General features: G+C 37.2%; 1 protein-coding gene across 1 annotated transcript in view; it reads right to left on the minus strand.

The window, feature by feature from the left end:
- Positions 1-20,201, minus strand: part of LOC149547559 (uncharacterized) — a 213,696-nt gene that overhangs the window by 148,355 nt on the left and 45,140 nt on the right. Inside the window, exon 6 of the mRNA XM_089791709.1 lies at positions 9,485-9,703. Coding sequence (XP_089647835.1) covers positions 9,485-9,703 — 219 coding nt within the window. The remainder of the gene's footprint in view (positions 1-9,484; positions 9,704-20,201) is intronic.

The raw sequence follows: 20,201 nt of genomic DNA on the forward strand, positions 1-20,201 counted from the left end.
TAATGGGGCAGAGTATGTGAACCAAGCTTTCAGAGATTTTTGCTCTCAACATGGTCTTCAGCATCAATTTTCAATGCCCTACACCCCTCAGCAGAATTGTGTGGCAGAGAGAAAGAACAGAACACTTCTGTAAATGGCTAATTGTATGATTCAGTCCACGTCCATGGATTCCTCTTTTTGGATAGAGGCAGTCAATTATACCAACCATATTCAGAATCGGATGCCTCACAAGGTAGTTTGACATATGACTCCTAAGGAGGCTTGGTCTCATATCAAGCCTGATGTATCTTCATTCCAAGTTTTTGGTAGTGAAGCATGGGCATTTATACCCAATGCTCAGAGGAGAGCAATGGAGCAAAAGAGCCGACATCTCATTTTTGTTGGCTACTGCAAGGATGTTAAGGCATACAGGTTGTTTGATTCTGATTCTAGAGGTCCTATTTCGACGGGATGTCCAATTTGATGAGAGCCTTCCTGCAGTAGATGTCCTGCCTCCAAAGTCTACTTCACTTACCACTGCTCCCTCATCCTTTCCAGCCTCTTTTCCAAATGATGAGGATGACGATTTTGGTGATCCCCATTTACCTCCGCCACAGGATCCTCCACAGATGCCTAAATGGGCTTGTGTTATAGTTGAGGCTGCAGGATCTCTTGTTGGTGACCCTTCCACTTCCCATCACACTCGGTCTCATATTGTGGGTTCTAGTCTTCTGAGTCATACTATTTGTGATGATCCTCAGACATTTGCAGCAATGACAGGACATTCTGAGTGGGGTAGTGCCATGGAGGAGTATTCTTCTTTGATGAAGAATCATACTTGGGATCTTTGTCCTCTTCCTAAGGGCAGAAAGTTAGTGCGATGCAAATGGTTATATCGTACTAAGTTTGTTGCTGATGGTTCTATTGATAAGTACAAGGCACGTCTTGTTGTGAAGGGCTTTTCATAGGTTGAGGGTATTGATTACACTAAGACATTTGCCCCTGTCGTCGAGATGAACTCTATTCGCCTTGTCTTATCCCTCACAGCTTCACAGGGATGGCCCATTTTTCAAATGGATGTGAAGAGTGCCTTCTTTCACAGTGATCTTACTGAGGAGATTTACATGGAGCAGCCTCACGGATTTGTGCAGGATTCCTTCTTGGTTTTCAAACTTCGACACTCATTATATGGTCTCAAATAGGCCCCTCGGGTTTGGTATGAGAAGATGGACTCCTTTCTACTTTCTACAAGCTTCACACGCTGCCATTCCGATCCTACAGTATACATTCAGCATCTTGAGGCTGAGGTTTTGATCCTTGATCTATATGTTGATGATCTTATCCTCACAAGTAGCTCATCCTCTATGCTTCAAGATATTCGGCGTACATTGATGGAACAATTTGAGATGACTAATCTTGATCTGTTACACTACTTTCTTGGTCTACAGATTGTTCGGTCCTCTACTGGGATCTTTGTTTACCAGCAAAAGTATGCTCTTGACATGCTTCGATGGTTTAACATACTTGATTGCAAGCCTGCTCCCTCACCTTTTCAATCGAGTGTTACCTTGTCTACCTCTTGCACTTCACATTCAGTGGATCTCACATTGTATCGACAGTTAGTTAGTAGCTTGTTGTACCTGACACATACTCGTACTGATCTCTTCTTTGCAGTTGGTCTTGTCTCTCAATCTTCACATGAGCCTCATGAGAGTCATTGGCAAGCTGTCAAGCATATTTTGAGATACATTCAGGACACACTTATGTATGGTGTTCATTACATATCTAGGACTCCTCACATTGTTGGCTTCACTAACTCAAATTAGGCTGGTGATGTTGATGATCAAAACTCTACTTCTAGCTTTGTCTTCTATCTTGGCTTTGGACCTATCACCTAGTCATGCAAGAAGCAGCATGCTCGTGCACTTTCATCTACAAAGGCTGAGTATAGAGTAGCAGTGCTTGCTAGTTAGGAGATTTTATGGTTTCGACAGTTGATGACTGAGTTTGGTTTTCTCCCTGATCATCCCACTGTTCTGTGGTGCGATAATCAAAGTGCTATTCATATTTCCCGCAACCCGATGAAGCATCAGCGCACTAAACGCATTGAACTTCATATGCATTTCATCCATCAACAGATTCAAGATGGTGTTCTCTCTTTGGAGTATATTCCCACTAATGCGCAAGTTGCTGACATCTTCACCAAACCTTTTGCATCGCCACGATATCTTCAGTTGCGGTCTATGCTTGGGGTTACAGAAGTTTTCCTTGGGGGATCTTGTTGAGGCCTTCCTTCATGTTTTTTTCAGCATGTTTGTTCTATCTCTTCTTAGAGTAGGGTTTTTCCCATTGGGTTTTCTCTATTTCTCCGATTTATAGAGATTTCCTTGTTTTCGGTACCTGATCAGACCTTGTTGCCGAGACCCATTTTCCTGCTTTCATAGCTTTGCTAGGTTAGCTTACCTCCTGAGCTTCACTTAAGGGGGGGTGTTAGAGTAATTATTTATTTACACTTATTAATTAGATCGTCTTGATTTTTTAGAATAATTATTTATTTACGCTTATTAATTAGATCGTCTTGATTTTTTAGAATAATTATTTATTTACGCTTATTAATTAGATCGTCTTGATTTAATTAATTAAGTTGTCTATTACTCTAGTTTACTTAAGCTATCTCTTAGGTGCATATAATTAATATTTATATTAATTATATTGCACAACCTAATTTCTTTTCCCTTTTTAGGGTTTTGTTCACCTTTAAGGTCGAACTCTTGTATTTTTTTTTCCATGATCTTGGAATACATTTTGCTCCCACTCCGTTGAGATTTCCAAATTGCGCTTTTTCCCTCTATGGTTTCCTTTCAGCAACAGGTTATTTGCATGCAAGTGTTCTTGGCGAACTGTGAAGTTGGTTTTTCTCAACTTCTACACAAATATGGGTGATCCGAACTCCACTCAGTGATGTTTCATGACATGAGTATACAAAACGTCGCCCAAATCTATCACCACAAATATTCTTGAGCAAGCTAGGTTGATCTTGAGCTCTTCAGCAAATGCAATCTACTCAACATCCTTATGTTTCTTGAACTGATCTGCAGTCAATTAATAGCAAATACTAACGTATCATAGACTCAATCTATTCAAAGATATACAAATGCCAGAAGCATACAAAATTCATTGTTCCAGTGTTCTGAATAATCTATAGTCCTCTTCGAGGGAACAGGAATAACGATTCCAACACCAATCTTTCATTCATTCATCTTAGATTGAATAAGTGAAGGTTTGAACAGAAGTTACAAGAGGTAACTTGAACAGTCACCAGGATGCCAGCACAGCTTGCCTTTAGGACACTCCATGGTGATGGAAGGAAACTTTTGAGCAAAGCTGTCAGAATTCTGATGATCATACGCAGAAAAAATACATCAAAACATTTGTTGGCACGAAGTGCACCCTTGTTCAATATCCATCTTTGGCCACTCTAGAAATGTGCTTAAATACACCACCTCTAATAGTTACCAGAAAACACTAAAGTTTCACTTTTCCATTACACCCCTCATATGTCTGATGTTTACTGAGTTCATGCACCAGACATGAGCACAATTAAGACATTAATTTCCTTCCAGCTGACTGTCACAAAAACTCAGAAAATATCAGTAATTTTTCTGATATCAATTTATTACAGAAATAGTAGTTTCAGAGATTTGCAATAACTCAACTTGCCCAGCACAGAGAGACGTTCAGACCAATTTGAACTTCAAACAGATCATTCATGGCTAGATACAAGTAGTGCTCAGAAAATGAACAGCAGTAACAAGAAAAGGGATAACCACTGTCAAGCACTCCGATGAATCCTACATACAAACAAATAACACGTTTGACCAAAAATGTGCGAAGAAAGTCTCGGTAGATGCTCCCATTAAAAAAAAAAACCCACGACCTCCTCCAAAACTCCTCTACACAACTTCACATAACATATGAACAGAACCTCTAAGAGAGTGTTTTTTCTCACTTACACAACTTCACAACACTCTGAGAGCCAACAGTAACGTAAGCCAATAACAATTACTCCATGCCCGACTCTTGCTATAAACACCACCATCCCTAAACAAATCTGGACAACACGATATTTTCAGTGTATAATTCCCCTAGATTCACCCCGCCCCAACCGAACAGAGCACCCCACAAAAAACGGCTACAGAATGCCCATCCTTAAGTGAGAGATAGAGAACTGCACAAAGGTGATCTTCCATTTTCAGAAACTAGTAACTCTTCAATAAATAACAGATATCAAGAGAAGACAAAAAAGGATTCCACTCAATGATAATAGCCTTTCACTGTTCACGCAATTAAAACTCCAACAGAAACAAATTGTTTGTTTCTTTCATGGGCTACGAATAGCACATATTACATCCTCGGCCATTATGTTCAATGAAATGTTGGTGCTCATAAACATCCATATGTCATACATATACACTCAAGCCACCTCATTCATGAAGTAAATACGGCGCTACATCTTGACACACCCAACTTGAAAGAGGCATCCATACTAACAGAAATAAATGGTCCCGCTAGAGTCTCAACAAGAACCATCTCTCAATGTTATGAGACTTAGGAACCAAAGAATGTAGATAATCATTAACACAAGATCTCGAACCAAAATTGAAAGAAAATCGATAACATAGAGCTATTCAACCTGATGACGAAGTTGATGACGTCTCAAAATATGCAAAGACTCCACGAAGGCAACATAACTCCATGCTGGAAGACAATGGCTCTGCCGTTACAATAGTAACCACTGCAACAATCTGACGTCCTCAATTTCATTCATCACTAGTGACGAAATGAATGAATTCAATATCGGAGACTACAACTGCAAACTCTCAGCAATTCAAAGGGAAGTATAGAGGATACAAGCATCTCTTGTGATAAACAAGCAAGGCTCCGTTATAGACCATAACTCAAAATTTTCCATCGACCATTACTCAAGAACGTACACCTTGATTAAGATCACCCATACCTTTGCCTGGGTGAACTAGATTTGAATGTCTTCGACTAGCAGTACCCGACCACTCCAAAAGATGCAGATTACATACCCAGCTGCAAAAACTTCTATATTCGTAAATATATGGTGTCGGCAACCTTCTAACAACTTCTTTCGGCCATAGGCAACAATAGAGAATGCTCCGAACTCATTTCAATTTGTGTAGAGCATAAAAAAAGATCTCCATGACTTCAATGAATGAGTTGGCAACCCATATTATTTCTACAACACATAGCCTACTGAATAACAGCAGTGCCAATGTTTCCACAGAAAGCACAGAAGGAGGCTATGATTAAGATTATTTTCCATTCGATTAGAACTGATCCTTAGTGCAACAGCATGAAAGGGAATCCATCACCAACCAAGATTCACTTTTATCGACACATGCCAACAATCCCCAACCGCAAGCCAATCCACACACAATGATCATAAATACTGTCACAAATACTTCCCAGAGAACATAACTCAAACCATGAAAGGGTTTCTTGAAATATTATTCATTCACCTCAGTTATCAACAATTTTGCTGAGCTTCAAAATCTTACACGTTCCAATCATTTGACACTATACTAACTTTTCTTTTTCATGAATAAGCCATAATGAGATTCCTTAGCACCAAAGGAAACAGTGATGCTTCATTTCCAACAGTGATACAATCATATGACACTTTGATCATGCAGGAAAGAATCTCTTTGCTATCCAGCAACCATGCATTTTTCTCATGAAAACTAAGGACACCCAAGGAGATTATTCAATCATCAAACATGTAGGGTTGTCATAAAATGATGGAATAAAATAAAGTTTTCCAACCAGTAACAACAAAAGCTGATGAAGATAACAATCTCATATGGAACAACCATTGCATGAAAAACGCAACCATTACAGATGAAGAAGCTAGCTCCTGTAACTACCACTCTACAATACTTATGAATGGTCTCTCACACAGCTACTAGAACTTTAATACTTCTTTTTATGTTGTAATCCAACCTGTCTCTGATACAATGTCAAATATTTCTCAGAAATAAGGATAAACAGAAATAAAGACAAACAAAACAGGTACAAAAGACACAAGATAATCTTGGGAAAACCCTTCCACATGAAGGGAAAAACCCAGCTGCACCAGAAAAATATCACTTTTATTGATAATGAAATGTTCGAGTACAAAGCATTTTTCCTTCATTGATTACAATACCTCAAAGCAATCACATAAATAGATTGCATGTATACTCTTCATCTTACACACGAAAGTCTCTTCAAATCCCAAAATGCAAGACCCTTCAAGTTTCCAAATATTTCATACTTCATATTTTCATACACATGCATCTTTGTATGACATACGACACATTTTTCTACATAATATTAATTTATATATTATCACAAATGTCTCTGTCAGCTGAAGATGGCCATAACAGTCATAACAAACATATTTCTATTTCATAAAATCAGAGACAAAGATATCTATTGCAGCTACAATCTTCAACAAATTTGACCTCAAAAAGCCAGGATAGGTTGTGGGAGATAACACTGCTGAAAGCATGTTGAATCTTAAAATTTGGCTAAGTCTGGAATTTTTTGAGAATTCCCCAAATCTAGAATTTGCATTTTTACTCCTATGAAGCTAAAGCAGGTCTCAAGCATCCTGATAGTATTTATACAAATATAAATCAAACTATAAGAAAGAAAATAAATGTAACTTAGAATAGGTTGCTGAAAATCGAACCCTCTCTGGACCAGAAGTTGAACTGTGCTGAGAGCAAGTACAAATTCAAACTTCTACCAGTCCAGGAGGCATTCCCAGCTAACTGGGTAACTTAGCTTATAAGCATTGAGGCAAGGGCTGGGGATTCTAGGGGCTTGGCTCTCGAAACCAGATCCCCTACTTTCCCTAGTTTCTTTGGTCATGTCGTCTTCTAACTACTCGTCCAAATGTGATATGGTATTGTCATGGTCTAGATCACTTTGCTTTTCTATACTAAGGAAGATTCACTTTTGCTTTCAGTTTTTGGATGGAACCCATGAAACAATGGAAATGGATTGTCTCCAACAGTTAAAGTTTTTTACATATGCAAAATTTGCCCAACATGTGCTAGATAAGACCCAATTCCCCTTTAAAATTCCTCCACAAAAGCCTCCAAAGAATATTAAAAGAGGTTGGTGGCCAATGGCATAGTGAGATCAACAAGAAAAATGATAAGAAAACAAAATCAAAGTAGTGAACTGGCCCTTCAATATTATATAGTACAGAATCAACATAGGCACCTCAAACTAGGGACTTTTAACAAAAGTAATAGCATAACTCAACTAGTAAGACTCCATTTTCTTAAGGAGGATACCTTCCACCACCTTGCACATCGTGTGGTCCTTAAAGATCTTCAAACTGTCAATCTTAAGTAACAACTGCAAAAATCTCTTTTAAGATAGTGAAGTACATTCCTTTCATTTTGCAATACTTTAGAAAATTTTGGCACCATAGTTATGTCATACCCATTAATCCTCTCGAGGAACAAGACTAGACCACCAGCCTTGAGGATTCTTCAAATAAAATGATTAACCTTCAACTTCCCACAAGTGATGGACTCCGCCTTATATCTTGCAATTGCACCCTTTTAAAATATCAAATTCTAGGACCCCAAATTAATAGGCTGAATGAATAGAGCATTCGCTGAGGAATCTTTTAAATTGAGAAACTTCACATGAAGTTGAGGATATCCCTTTTATGATTATCCAAACACCTCTAAAATCTATCATACATTAGTGTCTTAAAACAAGTCGATTTAAGTTTATCCAAACACCATTAAAAACCATCAAGGCGAGACATTGGCAATGAAAAAGATCTTGATTAGCTAGCAGACCATCTTGAAGAGGATAACCTACCCCAATCCAAATTTTTTACCCCTATTGGTAAACCTTGATTAGCCATCTTTGTGATTAATTTGGCTTCTTTACGAGTATCTTGAGCCTTCACTTGATTTAAACAATGAATAATATGAAGAAAGATTTTTAAAAAGTTACTAATTGTCCAAGAAGGTAGCATTTTTATTCAGATTGTGTATAAATAATGATGGAGTTTACTTCAATAGTGTCATTTTCTTTATCCAAAATTTTGATAAAAGGCTAGAGCATCAGCAAACAGAAGGAGCTGTCAAGGATCGCAGATTGGAGGTATAAGCTAACACATGCCAAATAGAGATGTTCTGAATTAGGGATCAGAGCTATTGATCAACACATGCCAATGATACGTTGGGGATCAGGGATTAGAGATGTTGCATAACAAGACCCAAAGTAATAAAAAAATACAGGAAGCTCCAAAACTCCACAACAACAATAAATAGGGTAGGCTTGTGTTGAGGCTTGCATGTTGGAGGTACCAAAAGAAGAGAGCTCAATTGGTTTCAGGGAAGGGGAAACTCTGAAACTCCAAATTGAAATTGTTTAAGGCCCTTAGGCTTAACCTGATATGTAATGTGTAATATTGAAACTCAAGCCTTGGCACCAGTGTAAGTTAGGTCGATTTGTTTTCTCTTTCAAGTGTGCAGCATTTAAAATGTGCAAGGCATGTCATTTTAAATCATTCATTATTATACCATTTTCATCTTTTCGATCATTTTATATTTGAGATTTATTCTGTTGACAAATATCCATAGAAGATTGTGATCAATGGATAAAAACCCATTAGCCATTGTAATAAAAGGATGAAAGCCCATTGGTTATTGTAATCAATAGCAGGGAGAAAACCCACAGTTGTAGGGTTAATAAATATATAAAAACATAAGCAAGTTGATGATGCATTGGCCAAATTTATTTAAGCCAATGTTACTCCATTCAATTTGGTAAGTTTGACTTATTTTAAAAGCTATGTCAAGATTTGTGTTGGCAGCTGGCCTCCTATGCTTCTCTTGGAGAACATAGTCTGCATATCTCCCTCCTTGACAAACAATAGTGAGCATAGATGGAGGATGCGAGACAAATATAGAAAATGACTGGCTATCCATAGTCATGGATGGGCAGACTGATATTCGACATTCACCACTCACTAATATTGTTGTCACATGCCCCGCTGGTTCATACATTGTTAGAATTATTGATTCTTTTAGGAAACTAAGGATGTTGATTTCCAATTTGCCATTTTCCAAGAGGCCATAGAGGAGGTTTGATTTTCTAACGCTATTTGCCTATTGAGTGCCTTCTCCAATGTTTCAATCTGCCCAATTCTCTAACCTTAAATGATTAAAAGAAAAAAACCTCATCTATGCCACTTTAATCTATATGTTGTCTTCCTTTGCTCATTTCTTGCTCATATATCATAATCAATCATGTTTTGTTCTCAATGAAACACCTCTCAGGTTTTCCACAAAGACTGCTACAGCACCACATATTCTTGAAATGTTAACGAACATGTTCAATTAAGAAATAAATATCAACTGAACATATAAAAATAGGCACCAAAGGTTCAAAGACACAATACCTGACATCTGGAGCTATGACATGCTCAATAGTTGTATATATAAGTGCCGAGAGCTGTCCAGTGACTATTTCATGTGTGGAACTTGCACTGATAGGATCTTGGCCTCTTGGAAAAAGTATATTAAACAACCTTGGAACTGTCCTATAACTTACACTACCTTCCTCTGCTTCTATCTTTCCATATGTGCATGGACCTGCAGAAAGGTCTATTACAGCATATCTGTAGAAGATAAACAGAAAATTTTGTTATCACAGCCAGTAATTCCATGGAAAGAAATCATGTGGCAGAACAGAATTATCAAAAGGTTGTTAATGGAAAACCTTAGGCACAAAAACTTATAATCATAAGTTCCGACCATCAATTTAGTCATTTAAGCATAGAAAGATTAATTTAGCCATTAAATACAAAGCACGAAGCACTCAAAGACGTGTCCCATGTTCTAAGCAGCGACTCCTAATTATGCATACTAATTTCATTTCCCTAACACTGACTTCAAAGAGAATTTTATTAAGTCAACACTTGTGTGCATAGTCTCCACTCTTTTGTTAATTTGCAATATTTCCTTGCTCAATCAAGGGACTCCTGGCCATGTTCCTTCGATATCTATCACACTTAAGCATACTGATCTCCATTGTTATAATTGGTAAACATAAGAAACTGTTAGTCATTACACTATAAAAAAATTAGCTAAAATAATTCACAAACAATGCATGTTACTTCAGCAATCTAGGAGTAGATAAAATGAATCATGACCACCTGCTTACTACTTATGTCTATCATTGCACTGCTGATTAAGTAGAGTGATTACAAACTGAAAAGAAAAACTGATAAAATGGAGCATAAAGTTGACAAGATGCTTATTGACAGACATCTAAAAACAACTAATTTACTGACAATACTTATCAAGCTCATTGAACAATGTCAGTTATAACACAATATTATGTCAAAAACTAGAAGTCGGCAATTCAGAATATATTCATGCTCCTAAATGATCCACATGGAAATATTGAGGTATGTAGGTAACTTATTAGAGTGATATCTATATTTAAAACAGATATCATAGCCAGCAATAAATACAGTGTCAATAAATGTCAGCTATATGTGCTTTTGCAAGTTCATGCTAAATTAATCATCGACTGTCAAATATCGTAGCTTACTCCAAATCAAACTTGGTGTGAAATTATGTTATCTGCAGCATAACTTTTTATATAAATGCAAGAGGCGATTAATAGATGCTTGCTAAATCAGAACAGCATATCTTTGGTATTATTTTTATTCTGCATTAGAAAAGCACATAAAATAAAATTAATAGTTCAACCTTCAAAAGTAGAAGTAATCACTTCTTCACCCTAGAACAATAGGTACTAATGAGGATTACTAGCTAGGCCAACCCAATCCAGACCATTCTCCATAACACATTCTCTGGAAAATATTTATAAATTTAACTCTGGCAAAATATTTATATATTTTGTAAATATTTGAATTTTATATAATATATTTGTTATTGACCTTGTATTTATAATGTTAAATATTTATAGGCTTGGGCCTTTGGTGAAATGGCAGAGCTTCTTGCCTATAGTGCCTACAACCAAGGTTCAAGTCCCCACGGGATCATTCTCTACTGTGGTTTTCAATGGAGAGTTGTTACCCCGATCCTTGGTGAAATAGTGGGGCTTGTTGCCTATAGTGCTTACAGCCAAGGTTCAAAATCATTAGGCCTGTTAATTGGCCTTTGAGGGCTAAACCTCAACAATCAGATGGTTGTAGGCTAGTTTGGTCACCTCCGGAGGTAGGCTGGATTAAGATTAACTTTGATGGCACGTCCAAGGCAATCCGGGACCATCAAGGACTGAGTTTGCAGCATGTGACGATAAAGGGAGTATCCTAGCTATTGGAGCTAAAAGGGTGTCAAATGGGACAAACAACAAAGCTGAATGCCTAGCAGCAATGGGGCAATTTTGAAGGCCAAAAAACTGGGAGTGCAAAGACTTCACCTCAAAGGAGATTCAACACTCGTTGTGAACGGCATTGTCAAAGGGGAAATGAATACTTGGTACCTCAACAAACATATTAGGAGGATTTGAAATTTGATGGGAGAAGTAGCTGATTATTGAGTATCCATGTACTTAGGGAGGCATATTCTTTGGCAAACAAACTATCAAATGTTGTGGTGAAGGGTTATTGGAGGACAAATTCGAATTGTTTATAGATTTTCAATTTTAGGGTTGTAAGGACAGGCTTGTGGCATGGAATGATTTCATTAATCCATCATTTCTTGTCATGCAAAGGGAAAGTTGGCGGAGTTATGAAGTTGCAAGGAGTAGGACGGATGTGATGTTTTAGTTAGTAGATGGTAAATAAGGAGGAGTCATGGTAGTGTGAGTTCAAATCTAAGTTGGCTTTGCTCTGGCCCATATCTACTTCGGTGTTGATTCTATCATCATGAAGGTAATGAGAAGTCCTGTCCTTGAAAAGCAGGGGGAAACATTGAGGGATGTGTTTCATTTGTGCCCTCTTGCCTGTTAGTGTTTGGCTTGCACAGGTGTCGCCATGGAGCCTTATTTTTCCTTGAATAACCAGGCCAGTTGCCTGGTTTCAGGGGTGCAATCTCAATTCAGTGAATGAGGAATGTCTTCAAGTTTGACCATGTGGAGTCCCCGGAGGTTGTGTGTCTACTATTTGGGGAGAAATTTTTGAATGAAGATGTCAGATCTAGGACCAACCTGGATATTTCCTCATTGTTTTTTGCCTTGGCTTTGTTGGTGGGTTCCTCAAAGAAAGATGTGTTGCGGGTTACCCGAGCTTGCTTGGAGCAAAAGTGGCCTAGTAAACTGGTATAGATAGTAGCAAGGGCAGAGTTAAGGGTGCGCTTGCATATGGGTCGTGGTCCTTGGCGACTCATAGTTGGCAGTGACGAGAATTTGCAGCCACTAGTTATCTGGTCTTCGTCCCACCCAATGCAGGTCCACTTGCTGGATGGTCAGAAAGGTTGGAAAGATTTGTTGGTCTTCCTTCCATAACCAAAGGTGGTGAAGAGGGAATCGATGGATGGAAAATGGAGGAGGGTGAAGTAAACCCCTATGAAATCTGCAACGCCACAGGGAAACGACAGGGTCTCATCTCCTCGCCATCAGATCCCTCCAAAAAGAGTTGTTCGAGGGAATGGCGCTCAGGCTGGTGGTGGTTATGCCAAGGGCATTGGCTATGGTGCAGAGGGGGGTTCTTTCCTGAATCTCTCTGAGGAGGAGAGGGGCAGGTCTTTCGAATAACAGCGTGATTGGCTTTCTACTCTGCGGTATGGCCAATTTTGTAGTATGGGCTAATGGTGTTCAAGTGGGTTGTTGTTTGTCTTTCAGATGGTTTTTGTGTGTATGTTAGATCTGGTTTGTGTTGTTCAAATGTATGCTTGAAATGTTGTTTTGACTCCAATGGTTGGGGGATATAAGTTCCAAATCTACCAATTTGCAGTGGCATTGTAACTCTCTTTTGATTTTAATAAAATCCTAAATTACCAATCAAAAAAAAATTTTAATACTTACTAAATATATAATTAAAAATACATTGTGTTTTAGGCAAGAGCCTACAACAGAATGGTAAATTGTGAGCCTCTCATCGGGGATATCATGGGTTCAATTCTACTCAAAATTAACACAATCATAATTAATATTAACAACACAATAAATGAATAAAAAATAATCTAGGCTTGGGCCAATTACCCATCAATAAAAAAAATACATTGTGTTTGGAATTCTGAATTCATATGTGAAAAATAAAAATAATTGGAAATAGATATGTTGCCAAAAAAATTATCCTTATTATTTCATACTCAAACTTGGCTGATGGCTAAAATTTGGTCTCAGACTTAGGCAACCTCCCTCTTAAAATGTCTGAAAACTTTTGATCATTGATCAAAATTACATATAACGTGAATATTTTGCTTCTGCATGTTGTCTTCTTTTAATTGTGAGTTTTTTCCCACATTTCTCATTATTTATTCTTTGCATTCGCAGACTTACAAGTAACAAAATCAATATTTGTAGAAAATGGTCAATAGAAAAACTAGGGATGACTTTTGGAAACATGGATCACCCAGAAAAAAAATGAGGAGATTTGAAAAACCATTTTTTTTAAGTTGATGAGTGGAGACATAACTAAAATATCATACTAGAAGGATAGCAAACCATGATATCACACCATGTGACTGCTGCCTTGAACAGGCTACCAAGGAAATAAATGAGCAAAAGAAGATAGCAAAAAAGAGTACAGCAAACAACATCGAAGCCCCAATGGGAGAATTTAGTTCTACAAGGTCACAAACAAGTGCAAAGGCTACTTCTTCCATTGGGCCACGGATATAAGGATCATAATCAGGCAATATGAACGGGCATATATCAGACTTTTGGGTTCCACGTAACATTCCTAGTGCTCAAGGTAGATTGCAAGGCATTACATGGAACAAAGAGATGCATAAGAAGAGAAGGGTGGTAGTTGCAAAATTCTAGTACTACAACAATATTCCCTTCAATGCTCTACGTAGTCCATATTGAAATCAATTGGTTATTGCAATGACCGTGTCTAGTAAGGAGTTCAAGGTCCCAACTCGTTATGAGGTGAGTGGCCTACTGTTATAGAATGGGGGCCAAAGCATTCATCAACTTGTGGAAGGGAAAACAAGAGTTTGGGAACAAAAAGGTTGCACTATTATATCCGATGGGTGGACAGAAGGTAGAAATAGGATGCTCATCAACTTTGTAGTTGCTTCATGGGACAGTATTTCTAAAATCAATTGATGCCTCTAATCACGTGAAAAATGTAGAGAATTTGTGCACCATGTTGGATTAGGCAGTAGTGGAAGTGGGATTGGGTAATGTCATCTAGATCGTGACTGATAACAGAGTTGTGTATGTGGAAGTCAATAGAATTTCAATGGAGAGGCATCCCACATTGTTTTTGAGAGGCTGCCCATTATCTTAACTTGCTCCTTGAGGACCTAGGGAAACTAAGTTGGATAGAGAAGGTGGTTGAAGATGGAAGGAATATCACACAATGCATCTACAATCCCACATGGGTCTTGAGTCTTATGAGAAAGCACACCGGTGCTAAGGATCTCCTACAAGCAAGGGTCACACATATTGGATGACCTAAGGTGTATGTTTGTGAGTGTGATATGGTTAGAAAGTATACCAAGAAGCCTAAAGTAGAGAAGGTTGTTGTTAAGAATTTAACCTTGATAATCCTCAAGTCGACTGGTATAGATCGTACCTTACTCTTCTCTCTATATATACTCAAGATTGGCATTTATAATAATTTATATATCCTTTATATGAGCCGGCGATCTGGAAATAAATGCTCAGTTTGTTATTGACTAATCATTAGTTAAAACTAACACACACATATCTCTTAGTCGCCGACTTAGGATAATTATATGTTGGTTATGTGCCAAGGGTTATGTCCCTTAAGGGACATACCCTCTAAAGGGGATATATAGGCGGGTTATGACTACAGTTTGGAGACACACAAGAAACATACAGTCCGATCTCCTAGCAGTCATATTCCCACGAATTCTTAAGAAGAATTATTTCATCCAAGTTTGTGATTACTAGTTAGATCTATAGTTGCCATTTATATCTGAACATAGAATTCAAATAAGGTTCATTCTAAACTCAAATAAGTTCTGATCCTGAAGTTAGATTGATATCTCAAGTTGCAGAACCGTACATGGTATCAGAGCCTCGTTATCAGATCTAAGCCTCTGCAAATTTTCAGTGATCAGACCTTTTACATTCAGTAATTGTCTTTCATTTCCAATGGCGTATTCTATCAGACTTGAAGACAAATTCGATGGAAAGGAACATTTTGAAGCATGGAAATTCAGAATCTTGATGATTCTCGAAGAAAATAATGTTAGACAGTTTGTTGATGGAGCATCCAAACAGCCACTTGTTGAACCCCACAAATCTATATGGATCAATGGAAACAGGAAAGCCATTCAAAACATATTGGATGGAGTTAAAAATGACATAGTACCTATGCTTACAAAACACCAGACTGCCTACGATATGATGAATGCATTACGAAATGCATTTGAAATAAATAATGCAACGAGGGTACTTGCACTAAAGAGACAACTAAATCACATCCAAATAAAGAAAGGAGAATCAATAAACTCTTATTTTCTAAGAGTCGCTAGTATTAGAGATGAATTGTCCAGCATAGGAACCATCATAAATGATACCGAATTAACACTCATGGCCATAGATGGACTACCAGAATCATGGGAAACATTTGCACAAGGAATAAGTGCTAGAGATCAGCTTCCCGATTTTAACAGGCTTAAGAATGATTGTCTTCAGGACAAATCAAGAAAACTAAAGAAAGGAGGAAAATCTAAAGTGGAAGATGAAGAACTTCACGTTCTTAATACCAATTCTTATAAAGGCAAGAAAAAGCATTTCAAGAAAAATAAAGGAAATCAGAAGAATGGCAAACCCAAGAAAGATCTATCAAAAATAAAATGCTTCAAGTGTGAAAAATTTGGACACTATAGATCTAATTGTCCAGAAAACTCCAAGCAACAAGCAAATTGCACAAATGTTGTCGGAAAAGAAGAAACCTATGATCCAGAGAATCATGTATTGTATTCCTCCTTATCAAATGAAATCTCAAATAAGGCATGGGTGATAGATAGTGGATCATCCAGGCATATAACAGGATACATGGAAACTCTAGATTTCTTGACCGTGAAAGTTAATGGTGAAGTTACTATTGGTGACAACTCAACACATTCAGTTAAAGGAATTGGTAGTTGTACTTTGAAGCTAAAGACAGGAAATACTCTTCTTCTCAAGGATGTACTATATGTACCAAGGATAAAAAGGAACCTAATATCAATTACAGCCTTAGAAGATGATGAACACAATGTTGCATTCGTGGATGGCAACGTATTAACTTGGGCTAAGTATTCTTCCATCAAGAAAGCTAAAGTAATTGGTCAAAGAAAGGGATATTTGTATGAACTAAATACAGAACCCATTCAAGCCCTTGTTCACAAAGCAGAGGATTCAAACGAAATATGGCACAGAAGATTAGGGCACCTAAACTTTAAAACCCTATCTACTATGGAAAAGATGGTTACCGGACTACCAAAATTAAACCAAAATCACCCCAGTATTTGCAAAGGGTGTGCCCTAGGCAAAAGTGCTAGAAGTCCTTTTCATGATAGTACTAGAAAAATAAATAATGTACTAGAATTAATTCATTCAGATTTATGTGGACCCATGTCCGTTCCCTCCCTCGGAAGATTCTGGTATTATGTCTTGTTCATAGATGACTTCTCTAGGAAAACTTGGATTTACTTTTTTAAGTGCAAAGAATCAAAAGAAATATTACAAAGATTTAAAGAATTCAAAGCATTAACTGAAAATTTTTCAGGACATAAGATTAAAGCCCTTAGAACAGATAATGGAGGAGAATATACCTCAGATTTGTTTAAAACCTTTTGTAAAGAATCAAGGATGAAGAGGGAGTATACTGTTCCTTATAACCCTGAACAAAACGGGGTAGCTAAAAGGAAAAATAGGACAATTATAGAAGCTGCTAGGACTATGATTTTTGATCAAAATCTAGAATACTATCTTTGGGCAGAAGCGTCTTGTACTGCTGTATACATCCAAAACAGAAGCCCTCACTCCTATCTTAAAGATAAAGACCCCTGAAGAAGCATTTACTAAAATAAAACCTAATATAAGTCATCTAAGAATCTTTGGATGTCCTGTTTACATTCATGTGCCAAAAGAAAAGAGAACCAAATTAGAACCATCTGGACTTAAGGGTATCTTCGTAGGGTATAGCGAAACTTCTAAAGCTTATAGAATTTTCATAGCTGGACAGAAAACTATTGAACTTAGCAGAGATGTAATCTTTGAGGAAGATCTTGCATTTAAAAGAGCAATAAATTCCCATGAACCCTCTCCTTTATCAAATTCTGAAAGAATAAGTGAATCTGATTCTCAAAGGGAGAACTTAGAAGAGGTCGAAGATGAAATAGACCTTGAAGAAACTTCAAAGAAGAGGCCACTTTGGGCCATAAAAACAGTTGAAGCAGCTCAACATTTTTTTGCCCCTTCAGAATCTATTAGAGAAAGTAAGAGACCTAAAAGATTCTTGGGTTATACTGCAAATATGATTGATTTATCCAAAATAGAGCCAACCAATCCTTCTGATGCTATTAAACATCCAGCTTGGAAAGAAGCTATGACTGAAGAATATCAATCAATTATGAAAAATGATGTTTGGGAAATAGTTCCTAGGCCAAAAGGAAATTCTATTGTGTCTTCAAAATGGATATTCAAAATAAAGCATGCTGCTGATGGAAGTATTGAGAAATATAATGCCAGATTTGTAGCCAGAGGTTTTTCTCAAAAAGAAGGTATTGATTTTGAAGAAACTTTTGCTCCTGTTGCCAGATACACTACTGTTAGAGCTGTCTTAGCAATTGTCGCATCTAAGGGATGGAAGGTACATCAGATGGATGTAAAGACAGCATTTCTCAATGGAAAGATTTCAAAAAAAGTCTATATAGAGCAACCAGAAGGTTTTGAAACTCATGATCCAAAGGTTTTTGTTTGCAGACTTAAGAAAGCTCTTTATGGGCTTAAACGGGCTCCAAGGGCCTGGTATGAAAGGATTGATAAATATCTCACTAGCTTAGGATTCTCTAAGAATGAGGCTGATCCGAACTTGTATTATAAAAGAGATAAAGATGGTATGGTAATCTTGATATTGTATGTTGATGATTTATTGATTACAGGTGATGATAATCTTATAGATCAATGCAAGAAAGATCTTATCAGAGAATTCGAGATGAAAGACTTGGGTCTTCTTCATTACTTTCTAGGATTGGAAGTGCGACAGAATGCAAATAGTATCATTCTGAACCAAAATAAGTACACTTCAGATATCTTGAAGAAATTCGGAATGTTGAACTGTAAGTCCATGTCTTCTCCAATGGAGACCAATTTGCATAAACTTAAAGAAGCAGTTGCAGAATCACCTCCAATAGATTCTACTCTCTACAGGCAGATAATTGGGTCTCTGATGTATCTAGTTAATACAAGACCTGATATTTGCTATGCAGTTCATGCATTAAGTCAGTTTATGTGTGAACCTACGGAGATTCACCTAGTTGCTGTTAAACACATTATGAGATACCTTCAAGGTACTATTAACTATGGACTGAAATATGAGAAAGTTGCTTTAGATTTGCATGGATTCACCGATTCAGATTGGGGTGGAAGTGTTAAAGATAGGAAAAGCACTTTAGGATGCTGTTTCAGTTTAGGATCAGCTATGATTTCATGGATATGTAGAAAGCAATCCTCAGTAGCTTAGAGCTCCACAGAAGCTGAATACATTGCAGCAGCAATGGCCTCTCGAGAAGCAGTATGGCTAAGGAAGTTACTTGTGGGATTATTTGGGCAAGCCATGAATCCTACGATCATTCATTGTGATAATCATAGTTCCATCAAGTTCTCTGTAAATCTAGTTTTCCATGATAGATCCAAGCATATTGAAATTCCTTACCATTATGTTAGAGATATGGTAGACAGGATTCCTGTTAAATTGGAATACATTTGTACTGCAGATCAGACTGCAGATATACTCACCAAACCTCTATCTAGAGTAAAGATAGAACATTTCAGAAAGAGACTTGGTATGGTTGAGTTGTAATTCATTTGTACTCTTTAGTTATTAATAAAGTTAACATTTATTTGTCAAGCTATTGACAGTTATGGGCTCCACCATGTGTAATCATTATTTAGAGGTGACGATCTCTGAAATAATGAATACTTGTGTAAAGGCATTATGGGAGGTGACGATCTCTTAGATAATGCCCTAACAGTAGATTTTATTGTAAGATCCAGGTGAATTTTTTATCGTCTTGTAATATTGACATTACTATGTTCATGGGTCACAAATTGGATAAAGAAAGAATTCTAGAAATTCTTTGGGTTTATCCTGTATTCTGGTAGATCTTAAATTCAGGGTCTAGTTGTGATTTAGAAATACCAGTTTCTATGAGTCACAACATGTGTCTTATCACTAGTAGCAGTGATTTGTCATATCACAGGCTTAGTAATATGACTTTGTATCATATGTTCAATGATACTACATACTAAGAAGAGAAAGATAGATATAGAGTATATATTCTTGCTTAACAACTGTACTGATGTTGCTAGATATGATATCTCTCTGTAGGATTATAAGGTTAAGAGGGAGTGTTAAGAATTTAACCTTCATAATCCTCAGGTCGACTAGTACAAATCGTACCTTACTCTTCTCTCTATATATACTCAGGATTGGCATTTATAATAATTTATATATCCTTTATATGAGCCGGCGATCTGGAAATAAATGCTCAGTTTGTTATTGACTAATCATTAGTTAAAACTAACACACACATATCTCTTAGTCGCCGACTTAGGATAATTATATGTTGGTTATGTGCCAAGGGTTATGTCCCTTAAGGGACATACCCTCTAAAGGGGATATATAGGTGGGTTATGACTACAGTTTGGAGACACACAGGAAACATACAGTCTGATCTCCTAGCAGTCATATTCCCACGAATTCTTAAGAAGAATTATTTCATCAAGTTTGTGATTACAAGTTAGATCTGTAGTTGTCATTTATATCTGAACATAGAATTCAAATAAGG

The sequence above is a fragment of the Cupressus sempervirens genome, chromosome 7 (genome assembly GCF_028749045.1).
Source record: "Cupressus sempervirens isolate cs-2001-9-10 chromosome 7, ASM2874904v1, whole genome shotgun sequence".
In the NCBI taxonomy this organism is placed as follows: domain Eukaryota; kingdom Viridiplantae; phylum Streptophyta; class Pinopsida; order Cupressales; family Cupressaceae; genus Cupressus; species Cupressus sempervirens.